Raw genomic sequence first — 13,928 nt, forward strand, 5'->3', positions numbered from 1 at the left:
TCTTAAATTTATTTCCATCATAAACTTAAGTTATTATAAGGAATTAACAATCTAAATTCCCCAGGTTTTTTGGTCATTCTGCACTTATGTAAACGATTCCACAAGGTACATTAGAGGTGAGACTCAGATTCACTGCTTTAACACTGAAAACCTACCTCACTCTGGTTTAATATTTTCATTGCTTCCTTCCCTTGAGAATCTGCTGTGAAGAATCCAAGCTGTTTCATCTTAAGTTCTTGATTAATTAACTGCAGGTCCTTAACCATCAAGAGAAGATCAGTAACCTAAACAACCAAAGGAAGAACAAGCAAAACTGATAGCATCCATGCTAGTATGAAAGCAAATTATAATATATAAATCTCTATGTAAATCTAAACTGTAAAGTTGGAACGCCTGGGCTTCTGTAACTGCAATCTCCCTATGTAAGGAAAACATGATAATGTATTTGTAAGTTGGTGTTCAAGAAATCTTAACTTGGAAGACTCTAGTTTCCAGCTAAGATGAAGCACCAAACTTCATTGTTCAGTAACAGAGAGAAACTCAAGAGCACCTCACAACAACAGGCTGATTTATGAAGAAACTTTTTGATGCAAGGGAAGCCAGCACTACATAGAAATAGTAACACTCAGAAGCAATCTGTTCTTGTACCTCAAACACCCTTTAAGACACAACCACTGAGTTATTTCACAGATATAAAATCTGCATCATAGTGAATAGTCACATTCAAGACTCTTGAATAGACATCAGTGACACAGACTTCTGTAGCTATATCAAGAAGGCAGCATTTGCAGAAGGTGGTGAAATGTTTTTATTAGAGCAATTAGTATATTTGCAAAAAGCAGATCAGTATTCAGTCATAGAACCTCTTTTTCAGGCAAGAAATGGTTTATCAACATCCTTTGCTAATGCTGTCCCTGAATTTGCCAAAGGGAATATGTTCAGAGATAAAAGTAGTGTTCCTCAGAATGGGACTGATAGACAATCTGGGGCTTTTTTACTTACACCTGCTCAGTGTAAGGCAAGCTTCTTTCCTTCCCATTACCCACCCCCACATTTTGAACACTTGCCTACAATTCAGCTGTCCGTGAGAAATGGAAAAGCCTCACTTATGTTCAATCTCAAACAATTGCATTCAGCACAGTTCCTTATCATAAATTGGTGCACTGCTCAGAGATCAACGCACAGGATGATGAGTTAGAACAGTTTTCTGAACTCCAATACTAATCTATAGCTTGACAACTGTCTGCAAATTTAATTTCTTTGAATTTCAGTTCTACTTATGTAGAATGAAGATAATATTAACCTACCTCAGGGTTCCTTTTTAACATTCCATATTTGTCAAAAAAATTGTGAAGCCCGTGATGGAGTGTGCTATACAGAATAAATTACAGACACCACTACCATATTCATGATTAATAATGGCAGGTGAGATGTGCATTGTAGGATACTTAATACAAAAACTTTTCTTTCGAGTTGGCATACTTCATGATCACTAAAATAGGGCATTGAGTTTGAAACTTGAATCCAGCTGTCTGACTATTTGAAAAGCTTTGCAGCAGCTCACCTACCTTGCAGTTGGCTCTGAAGCTCATGTTGTGTAACAAGGAGAAACTGCTCATAAAGGGTGGATCACAAACCACATAGATAAGAACATCAAATCCTTTCAGAACTACCAAGTCATATCTAAATAAAATGCTTCTTCCCGTGAGAGACACACAAACTACAAATGAATCAAAATTAAGTCATTAAAAGCAGTAAATATTAAAAGAGATCAATACCTTTTTCTTAAGTTCTTCAAGAGACAGATGGTCTATCTGTAGGTTTAAATTATCTTGCTCGCCTAAGCAAATACTCATGTAAGATGTTTGATCTCCACAGAAAGATAGTGTTTCATCTGTCAAAATAACCAACAACGGGAATTATTTCAGAAACTCTCATTTGTTTGCAGGAAAAGAAAGCATAAAATGCAACGAGAGGACTTTTCAAATAAGAGCCTACCAGGAAGTCTGGGGGAGGCCTGTTAAAATTGTTTCATTCCCCAAAATAAGCTTTATGTTCAATTGAACCAATTTTGTCCTTACATTTCTTTGTACCTCTGACAACTAGACATGCTGTATTTTCTGTGGTTATCAGCATGAGGTGTGGATGCAATTCCACATTATAATTTGCATATTTAGTATTACATTTAAAAACATCTTTTAGGAAGGATAAGTAAGGCATGAGCAGTTATTCTAGCTGTATTTGTGAGAGTTCAAAGTCTGAAGGCAAAGAGCCAGGTTGGACAAGGTCACAGAATTTATTTTGCTTTGGGGCGAAAGGAACTGAAAACAAATGGAACTGAAAATAGTTATTCATTTCCTCTACAGCCACATGACTGGTTTGTTATGTTTCAATAAACACCTGTTCATTTGCAGTATAGCTGACAATTCTTTAATATTATCTCATTAGATAGTGAGAAAGCATCTCTGAATTATGACAAAGAGGAGACATCCAAATTCTATTCCCAACTCTGACACTGATCCAATGGAAGCTGTGAGGATCCAATGATTCACAAATGATCACAAAATTTCTGTCTTCTTCCCTAACAGCTTCAGCTACAGCCCCACTGCTTCTGACAACTGGAGCAGGGAGAACCCACAGTTCCTTTGGGCTTTTCCTGGCTGTTCCTCACCTCTTCACTCTGGAGGCTGAAAACTATGAAAAAGCAGAAGCTCACCTTTGGTCGCCTATCAAAGTGGGGAAGAGAATGATGCCAAAATGGAAACTCTAAGTTGAAAGGCCAAGTGAACAGGCTTGTTATTCTTTAATATATCTCATAAGAACAAAATAGATCTCTCTGCACATGCATCCATGTGCACTTTTAATATCCATCATTCTTTTCTACAGTTAAGTATATAAGTTAAACCATCTTCAAAGAAGTAAAACCAAACATCTTCAAAGAAGTATAACCAAACTATATTTAAAAGCTCTAATATTTCTGAATAAACTACAAAAGAATAAAACTACTGGCTATGTTTTTCTTCTCTGGAAGTGCTTGTTGCCTTAGGAGGAGTCTACCAATTTCCTGAGACACAAGCTGTTTAGCAAAATATCATCCAATTACAAAGTTCCAGAGACAGAAAGTGATCCCATGGCCACAGAGCCAGGAATCTGATTTCTGCAGAAAACAGTAAATTCTATGGGTACAAAATTGTAGGCAGCTTGAAATGATCGCTGCAGTAGAATTGCCATAGAATTACTAACATTTGCTGCGGGGAAAGAGAAAAGCTGTCCTTTTATACAACACTCTGATTGCTCAAAGATACTCTGTTTCAAATCCCCCAAATAATTTTTAGTACAGAAGGCTGAAGTCTTTTTACACCTTTATCTAATTTCAAACAGTTCTCCTCCATCAGAGCAAACTGAGTGCAATAAAACCAGTTTTCTTTTGTGCAAGAAGATCAAAAAAAGGGATGGGCTACATATATATACAGACCTTGTCTGTTTTTAGCATTCTTAATCTGATCTTCTAAGACCTTCTGGAGATTCCGAGTGGCTAGAATGTCATCTTCGAGTTGTTTCCGTAACATGAAGATCTTGTTTAGTTCTGTCTGCAAGCTATTTAAACTAAGGAAAAAAGAAGAAAACCAGAAATTAAACAAAAACATTTAAGATTTTGATTTGAAGCCCTCAGTTAGGCAAGGCAGCATCTTTTACACCCCCAGGCTTCCACAAAGGCCCCATTTCACAGCAGCCAGCACTGGTTTTCATCACACAGTTACATCATTTTGATGTGTAAGACTTAACTAATCCCTATACAGAAAGGAGGTATCAAACCTTTACATCCACATCCTCTTCTTGCTGTTTTGAACTGTTGCTACTTTTAAATCAGCTTAAGTAGGACAAATGCACTGTAATGGGCAAATGTGAGGGTGTTTGTTTGTTTGTTTGAAGGAAAACCAAAACAACCAATCTCAGTGTATTCCATTATATGGTGACCATGGAAACTCTGTTCTCCTGCTACAGGACTTTACTATACAATCCAATGCTCCCCTAAAAAAATAATTATTTAAAAAAAAAAAATCATGTTTCATTCATATGATTCAGGCACAACCCAACTATTTTATTTCTTCCGTCAGCCAGCAGTCTGAAAAAAGACCTTTCAAGTTTAAATGGTGCCAATTATCTCAACCGGGTGTAAATTTCAAAACTTAAAAATGACAATTTGTCAACATGAATTAATTCCTTAAGCAGCTTTTTTTCCCAGCATAGTCACCAAGTGCTTACTTTAGCATCAGTCACTGCCCCCTGTGTCTCTCCATGTCAGCACATCCAGATGTCCCTTGCTAGATCATCCCCATCACCCTTCAACAGCACGGACAAGACAGCTACAATCAGTCCATAAAAAGACTTAACTACACTAAAACCTGAAATTGTAACAGTATGAAATAAATAGCATTTAATAAAAAATAAGGTGCTACCGAACTCATTGTATTATTTATTTTGACATTAAGTTCACTCCAAACCTCAGTATTTTAAGATAAATTATGCTGCTGTGGAATTTCCAACCCACAATATCGAAATGCCTAAGAATTCAGGGATCTTTCAAAACAAAATTCAAATCTGCCTCACAGGAGGCTACACAGGAGCAAACAGTGCATCATACTTGCATGAGGATAACAGCATCTTGCAGAAACACATTAATTAAAAGGCAGCATATATGAAAAGACTCTCAGTCTGTCTTCTGACAAGTGTGCTGTTGTCAGTGTTTCTTGCACATGAACCCACTCCTTTAACTAACGCTCCCTGGCTCGGGAATATCTTTGAAGAGAAAGCTCTCTTAAATGCTCAGCAAAAATTAAGAAGAAAAGCAAACCAAGACATTAGTAGAAGCTAAGTAAGCACATTCTCTCCTCCTCATGAGCTAAAGGTTTTATCAGAATAAGCATCGATTCTCTGCTTGGAGAGACAAGGAATGTCATGGTTCTGACATCAGGTATCTTATTTTGAAAAATCCCCATTCAAGTTGCACAGTCAGCTACTGTTATAATTTTCCCCATTTGAAAGATATTCTAAGAAAAGATAGCAGCAGATCTGTTTCTTTGTTGTTGCCATCACTATACAGTGTTGACACAATCACCTTACCCACAGACTGTTTCAACAGTAGGGCACTTTGTGTGAAATACTGAACCAAATGGGCTCCTTCCTTCATTTGGTGATTGCCACAAAAGCCATTGATCTTTTCCTGGAGATAAGAAATAATCTCCATAGTCTGCCTTCTATCACTATTTCTAATGAGAAAGATTCTATTCTCTAAAACAGCTTCTGAGCTGTGGCCAAGCACAGGATGGCATTACTATTAATGTGCCTAATTCAAATTCTAGATCTCATCTACCTTAGTGCTACTCACTTGCTGGTTTCCAAACTACAGTTCCTATACACAGACTGCAAAATACAAACATGCATTCCCAAAAAGCTGGCAGGTATGAGCCACTGCATTCAGGCAGTAAGAGTGAGGAGCCATCTCCTAAACATCCCCAATACCTAATTAAGATATTTGTAATTATAACAGCAAAAGTACATTTTATTAAACAATATTTCTTTTACCCAAAGGCTAAGAATATTCCTCATTTCATCATAACATCTCTTCCTCAACCGCCAAGCAATAGCAGAATACAAAGTAGGTTAGAGATTTCTTTCTAAAATGCTGTGCTCTTTGATATTAAAAGGTTGAAAAGCACTACCTCCTGCCGTTTAGAATGCTTTTGAATGCTTGATGTTGAAAGAATGTTATGAAAATTTCACTTACTCTATTTTGTTTAAACATCTCCAAAACCTTACCTGCTTAATTCTCATCAAAATGTTCACTGTGCCACTCTTAAAGTAAGCATTATATTATTATTTGAGAAGGAGTAGACTATGGTAAATCATCCAGCACAGCACAGTTGACAGTGGTTTGATTTTTCCCCTATATTCCAACACAGGACAAGAACCTCCTCTGACAACCTATCTGCTTTCTTTGTATGCAAATGGAAATCTAATCCAAAGAGAAATATTTTCAGAAATATTCAGCTCACTGAAATAACATTTCTTTCTTTACAAAAATATTTCTTTTTTAAGAAGACTACAACAGCAAGTTTATCACCTGTTAACAATTACCCTGCACAAAATACTGCCTACCCACTTAAGCTGCACCTTTATTCACATCTTCTAACTTTCTCTGAGTTTAGATTGGCCATCAAAGCAGAAAAAGTACTTACCTATCTGATTCCTTAAAGGTCTGCACCAGTGTAGAATAAATATTTTGTTCCTTTCTTAAAGCAAGGATCAGCTTTTCATATTCAGATTCTTTTTTTTCCTAAATTAAAAAAAGAACAGTTATCTTCGAATTTTTATGTCAGCATGTCTACAACTTTGTGCAGGCATGAAAAGGAGAAAAGGTGAAAAGAGCAACTGAGAAGTCACTGAACAGGAGTGCCCACCTCAAAAATGTAGTATGAATCTGGAAATGATTTCTGACACTTAAATCTGCTGTTATTACAGGAGGTGAATAGTGGTTTGCTATTTACCTATTATAAATGAGCTACGTATCTAAACAACGGTTCAGCCCAGGAACAACCCAGCAAGTTGTTATCATGGGGAGGGAAAGGGAAAAGCAAAGACCAAGTGCCCATTTTAGAACATTGTCCTAACAGTCCTCTCCATTTTCTGGATAAAAGTGGTTTTCTTTGGGGCCAGGTTTTCTGCAAATTCTGTTCCATTTCTGAGTAGAAAGGTCTGCATTGAGCCAACAAATACAGGATGTACATGCCAGCCTCGTGCTTGTCGAGTCTGAACACTCAAGCTGGGTCACTCCAAGCTGCTTTCTTTACTCATACAAAAAAAATGTGTTTGCCTGCAGCCTCGCTCACAGAAGGTATATTATTACTAGAATAAATCCAGACTCCTGTGCTACTTTCTCAGTAAGCATCCACTGCAAGTTCCGAAGACTTTTTTCAATCCAACAACCACTCAGCCACTTTTTCAGCAGGAAGCTAAAAATGCAGCTATTTAAAGGAGTATTTGCTTGCACTTATTACATAAAAATACCTAAGATGTCAGCTGGCTCGGAAGAGAAAATAACTGGGATATCTAAAGGAAATGTAGATGTATTAATGTCAGGCACAGTATCTTCTGTCTCTGTTTGAGAAGAAAAGGCCACGTTGCTTCTCTCACTTTTCCTTCCACCTGAAAATTGAAAGCACAAACAAAAAAGGTGCCACAGCCAGGGGGGGAATGTGCCTGGCTCCAGCATGACAAGATAACTCCAGAGGATGGGAATGAAAGGTAATTCTATTTTCTCCACATTACAACCTCAAGACTGGAAACTAAACTCTCAAGAGATACTAAATCATTAGCGAACACATCATTAACAGGGAAGAAATCTACACCCAGGAGTTTCAAGCAGCTGTTATTACTTCAATTGCAGTTCCTAAGCCAGGAAACTGCAACAAAAATTCAGCTACAGTAGAATCTCGTTAATTCACGCTAACGATGCAGAGACTGTTAATTTGAAAAATTCATATTCTGCAAAGTAAACAGCACAAAAGCAAGGACAACTGTTGTTTACTTTTAATTATTTATGCTCGTACTTCACAGTGTGCTAGCAAACATGTTAAATACTATTTTGCAAATGTAATCAAGTTTTGATCAAATTATTTCCATTGAGTAATCTGCATAACAGATCTCAGTGCTGAAAGAGCAGCTCGTGCCACTTAACCCTGCAGGCTCTTTGAAGAAGTGACCTTGTCTTTGTGTTCATCACGCTCCACCAGCACCATCCCTAACGGTGCCCTAACACACAATTCAAGGTTCTCATGCTGCTTGTACATTAAATACTATTTTATAGGTGAACAGCAAAATATTGAGCTTCATGTCAAGCTTACAGTCAAGGTGAGCAGAGAAGCAGCACACAGCAATGACTTCTGCTGGCTGAGTGCTGAGAAACACAAAGGCGAAAGGGCTGAGATGGGTGATCCGGAGTCCATTAATAAAAAATACCTTTTAAAAAGTGTCAAAAAATGAATCTCACAGCCTTAGTTAAGGACTCTTAGCAACGTGCAGGAATCCCAGCCTTATAAGAATAGGCATTAAGCATAAAGTACTCTGATTGTTGCAATTCAGTTTGGAAGAGGGTTCATCACTGACAACAACACTGATCAATGACACAAAAGGAACAGGAAGAGATAAATCTTTTGACTTAATTTAGTTGGTTAACAGTCTGTTAAAAGTTCTAGTGAACTCTACCATATGTCTGATACAAGCCTTGCAATTATTACTGAAAATACTACAGAACGGTGTCCTAATTAGAAGGTCTTTCTGAGTAATGCCACTCTGAAGAGTTTAGGACAGGCACATTAGATAAGGGCTGTTACCAATTGTTCAGGGGCTGCTGAGCAAAGCGGTGCTACACAGAACCTTGCCTCTTCTCTTACCCTTTTTTCTGAATTCGTGAGTTAATTCCGTTGAGCATTTGCACCAAAATCTGAGCAACCTCATGAAAACCTCCTCCATTAATGGAGACAAGGGCTGTTTCTAAATTCCAAATGTCACAGATTATAGGCAAATTATTACAAAGTCTAAATTCAATTAGCTAGGTAAAGGTTAGCAAAATCATGAAGAAGCGTTCTTGATTATTCAGATTCTTCCCTGAATAATAAGGATGAGAAGGTACAGCACGAACATTTTTTTTTGGGTACATTATTACTGTCACTTCTAAATAAAGTGTAGGAGTGAATTATTCCAATCAACTCCCCAAAGGTACACAAAACATACGGCAGCTCTGTAACTTACATAGACCATAATGCTGTGGGAGTTAATGAAACATTAAACCTCTTGACACATGGTGTGAGGGAAAATGTGTTAGAAGAGATAGCTGCAAGACATCCAGGACCATATTGCAGTGGAAGATTTATATTCCCGTGAAAGCAGGCAATCTAATACATTAAAGTCTATATTTAAATCTGAAATACTATTGCTAAGCAGCAGCGGTGGAAAACATCACTTATTTTCATTAAAAGGTTTCTCCAATTGTAAGCAATGAAAGGAAAAAGGGTTGTACCTCTGCAGTAAGTAACCTACTGGCAACGTCACAGGAATATTTGGTGGCCTCACTGGGATCACTTCAAAGTCTATGAAGGTCAGGGGATGAACAACAGAGATGAGGCTGCAACCTACAGCCCAGCACTGACCCAGCCAGGCAGCCATCAGCACCAGGATTTGATCATTTCTTATAACCTTGCAGAGAACAGGACGTATGGTCTACTGTAAATGAAACAATCACTAATAAGATCAAAATCGTTACAGGCCAGTGAGTCACAGACCTGAAGATGGAAATTACTGAAGCTAAAGACTGCTGCTGACTTTTAGAAGATGTCATCTCAACCACAGAAAATGTCAAAAAGCTGATGGCTCTGAGGAACTCATGGCCCCTCCTGATGATACATATGGTGAGATTACTGGACTATAAACATCTGCAAATATCACTTCATCAGCCTAACTCTGCTAAGATGAAACTGCTTCTAATATGGAAATGCTGCAATACACAGATCCCATCCCACCAGGAAGCCACAATCAGTGTAACAGTGAAAAGCATCACGGCTGCAGTGTGTGAACACAAGGATAGTGACAAAAACGATGGCTGATTTCAGCTGTGAGCCAATCTCAACAGACCAGAAGCTGAACTGCTTCCCAGTTTATGCATTCACAACAGCAATTGAAAGAGTCTGAAGGCAACAACTACAAAGCACTGATAACTGTTTAATAGACACTTGTATTAAAAAAATCAGCCACATCACTTTCCATCTCCCTGGTGACTCAGCAACAACACTTCATTGGTTTTACCAGTTAAGGCACATCCACAGAGCTGCACCAATTCTGGTTCTCAGGGCACCCAACTGCAGCACTGGCTACATCAATGACTTCATGCTTTGACTACAACTTCACCAACTGCAGTAAATCAGACATCACAAGTGCACACACAGTATTCTTCAATTCCCTGGCTGCACAGCATTAACTCCCAAAATACTGCAGTAATTATAACTGAAGTCAAATAATGTGCTGATTGTACAGGAATTAAAAAGCGTTGTGTTGTTTGCAGAAACATCAGGTTTCAGCTGCTCTCATTTCCTACTCCACTCCTCGAGTGGCACATAAGCTTCCCTTCTCAGAAACAGACATTATGGAGAGATATCACAGCAAATCCAAGGATTCTTTTGGACACTCAGAGAAACCAATTTAGAATTAAAACTCACATCACTGTGGCTCTCTACTGCTGTATGCAAGGTTATACATGTAACACAACAGAACCCAGAAATATACATACAGGATTGAGCAAGAGCCACTGTTCTCAATGTTCCTGCTTTTTCCTGCTTTTCTCAGTACTGAAATGAACTGCAAAGGTCTACAAATCTGTTAGAAACGTATTTGTCTAACAAACTGTCCAACAAAAACAGCTTTGTAAGTAAAGGAGTTATTGGTAGTGAGAGCAGCATTAAGCACAAAATCATCTACAGTTTTCAAAATTGTATGAGTCCACTGCACTTCTAAATTCCTTGCTGTAAAAAATACTTAATTCCAAGACTTCACAGATACCAGAGTCAGCAGTTGCATGACTAACCTCATCAGCAGTGCTCTCGCACACTCCCTCCCTCCCCTGCTCTCTCTAGTCTGTAACAGTGGCTCAAGAATCCAAACTTTAATTGGAAACTGTCATTTATCTTCCCCGGCCTGGCCAAGGCACCCAGCAGAGCTTTGGATGTTGGTTGCTTTAAAATTTATCATTACATTAAAATAAAGTAAAAAGGTATGATGAAAGAGAGAAAGTTCTGCATCTCTCAATTCCGTTTCTTCAACTTTAGAGATCAGTGAGGCCAGAAGAGCTCGGTTTCTGTTCTCTCTGGTGGGGAGGATCCCACTGTGCATTTGCTGAGAGTTGGTGCAGCACTGCAAAGTCATCAAAGAGTCTAAAGCAGCCAATGAGAGCAGAGCTCTGGATAATCTGTGTCCAAAAACTTATGATTAATATGCCAAAAGGGGTTCTTAGAGGTGATATCTTACACAGAGGTTGAGCAGAGAGGACAAAGGGTTGTGATTAGGTATTGTTCACAATCACTAAGTGAACCAGCAATACAGAATAGGTTGTGATTAGCAGGTGGGTACTGGGTCATTACCATGCATGGCTTCACTTGCCACTGTTCTCTTTCCTGGTTATACACCTGTACCTGAAGTGGGCTGTCCAAAAGAAAATCACTGTTGGATTTGTATTAATTCTATGTGATTTTCCATCACTACTAGGTCCCTTCATTACAGAAGGTACATGCACACATTGCAGTTTGTTTTACAGAGGTAAAACTTCTACATAACCTTCCACAGACCTTATTTTCTCTGTATGCACATTCATTCATACTTTGTTACACTCTTTGTTGGTATCCTGGCCAACAGTGATGCAGCTCCTTAACTCTGTGCTTGTCAAATAACTCGTGTCTCAGACTGTGTTTGCACCTTCCTTATTTAATAGTCCAGTCCCTAACATATTAAACATTCCATCACTAGTGTATTCAGAATGTGACAGTACACGTAGTACTCATGTTTCCTTTGCCACTGGCTCTTTTCATTTTAAATATCCTCAAGAAAATGTCATTAATGACCAATTTATTATTAAAGAAATGAAATAGCTTTCTCCACCATAAGAAAGTACCAGTCTGGTTCTTGCTGCTTTGCATAATCCTTTTGGAGATCTTAACAGACTATATTGCAAGTGATACAATAAAGACAAGAAATGGAACATATCTCTAAAAGAAACTTCTTTCTCCACTAATCTGGACACAACAATAAACAATGTAATGATGGAGTCAGCAAGTGATTCAAAAACTTCTTGTCAGTCCTTGATTTTTCCTTTTGGCTTGTGCCAAAATAAAGGGGGGAAAATGTAACTATATCTATATTTTGAGACTTTGAATTCTGATCTGGTGTTTCAGGTATCAACAGTCCTCAGTTCATGGCACCAAACAAAAAAAAGGGCATATATCATTTACCATTTTTTAAACATATTTTTATACCATATCCTTTTTTCTTTTGCTTTAAATCCTCGTTCTAGACACATCTTAACACCTAAACCCCTTTTTTCTTATACTCAAGGTCCCCTTCTCTTTTGTATTCATTACATATGTTTAATCCTGCCCCTTTCCTACTAGGAGGGAACAAGTTCTCCTTTGTACTGCTCTTCAGTAGCAGAGATACTTCCCTATTCACAGAAGTATCCATACCCTAATGACCACAAAACTCTACGTGTGTATGGTAGGCAGACAAATTATTTTATGCACTTTTCAAGAGTCAAGTTTATAAGCTCATCAGTGCACAATTCTATATACAGTTTTAATGCCAAATCAAGAGCATCACAATCATAGGCTTGCAAAACATTTCAAGCAATCTAAAAATAATAACTCAACTACTAATAAAGTCATTGTTATCATTTTGTTACAGACCGAAATGGTACAGGTCTGAAAGAAAAGCTGCCCCTTGCTACATGGATGGATTACAATGCATACAAATCCACAAGCATGAAGACAAAAGGAAAACTGTCATTAATTTCATGTCAAAGTATTTATCTGCAAATGATCAGAGTTATGTGAAACTCACCTCTAACTCCCTGACTATCCTGATGACTGACTGTTCAGACTGTGCAGCATATTTTTCCTTCACCAAGCCCTCATTTTTCAGCTCAAGTTCTTGATTGTCTCTTAGAAGGTTCTTGTACTTATTCAGCAGCTCTTGCAATTCTGCTTCCTTTTCTTTAATTGTTTCATCAGATTTCTAACAAAAGAAAACAATGAGACGTTTTGGCAAAACTCACTCTGGTTTTATAGTGCAAAATATACACAGAAACAAAACTGAGGAAATAACCAAGGATGATCCAGCATGTTCTTTATAAATCTTACGAATGAGAAGCTCAACACAGCAAAACAGAAATGAAAAAAAAAAAAGAAAAAAAGAAAAAAAGAAACAAAAGCTTCAGCCAGCTATTCAATCCTTTAAATGCTAACAAAAATTAAAAATAAAAAAAAAGAAAAAAGAAAAAATGCTGATTAAATCTGAAAACTCAGCAGTATTTATGCATACACTTTGGTGCAGAGCAACCTCAATTACTAGTTGTCACAGTGCTGGTTGAGTGCCATCAGTACTGTCCAGGATCGTACCTCCAGCTATAAAAGCTTTGAGCAAGACTTTAAACACTCAGGCAGCTACTATCTCACACACTTTGTTTGGAGTTGGCTCTTCCCTCCCCCCCAAAAAAAAGAAAGATAAAACATTTCACTGTCTATACCTATTCCTCAACTTCTACTTTCTCTGGTCTCTGCACAAATTGTAAATCACAGGCACTGCAAAGCCTTTAAGTATCTTATCACAGCAGTGAAAATTCTGTATAAATATTAGAAAAGCATTTTCCCCCCTCTGTCCAAGTGTTTAATATAACCCCAGTAAGAAATCTATTTAATGGCACAGATCCCCACAATTACATGTCCATTCTGCAAATACAGTATTATAAGAAGTGAAGGATTATCATCAAAATCAACAGCAAATCCAAATACAAACCGGACTTTGTAATCATTCCTCATACAAAATCAAATGATAACTCCACATTTTTCATTTTGACTCAGGTCTACCTACCTGAAGCAATAGATCCTTTTGACTGACGTTGTCTGTTAGTTGCTTGATAAGTAGTTCTTGGCTCTGCAACTTCTGATTGCTTTCGCTCAAAAGAATATTGTAATGATGTTCAACAGCTTTTTCTTTCTCAGCCATTTCACCATGTAATTTCTCTACTTGATTTCTAAGATCCTACAAAAAAAATGAAACTGAATATTTAGCAAATCGATTTTAATAAAAGTTCAAGACTGACAAATCACATT

The 13,928-nt window shown here is 37.7% G+C and overlaps 1 protein-coding gene across 4 annotated transcripts in view; it reads right to left on the reverse strand.

Moving 5' to 3' along the window:
• The window catches only part of CDK5RAP2 (CDK5 regulatory subunit associated protein 2), a 73,011-nt gene that overhangs the window by 37,674 nt on the left and 21,409 nt on the right, over positions 1–13,928 (reverse strand). For all 4 annotated transcript variants that reach the window (XM_031601594.2, XM_031601593.2, XM_090121441.1 and 1 more), the window contains 6 exons: positions 13,687–13,857; positions 12,658–12,831; positions 6,240–6,337; positions 3,476–3,606; positions 1,779–1,894; positions 156–284 (listed from right to left, as the gene is read on the reverse strand). In XM_031601594.2, the coding sequence (XP_031457454.2) occupies positions 156–284; positions 1,779–1,894; positions 3,476–3,606; positions 6,240–6,337; positions 12,658–12,831; positions 13,687–13,857 (819 nt within the window). The remainder of the gene's footprint in view (positions 1–155; positions 285–1,778; positions 1,895–3,475; positions 3,607–6,239; positions 6,338–12,657; positions 12,832–13,686; positions 13,858–13,928) is intronic.

The sequence above is a fragment of the Phasianus colchicus genome, chromosome 19 (assembly GCF_987193195.1).
Source record: "Phasianus colchicus chromosome 19, bPhaCol1.hap1.1, whole genome shotgun sequence".
NCBI lineage: Eukaryota > Metazoa > Chordata > Aves > Galliformes > Phasianidae > Phasianus > Phasianus colchicus.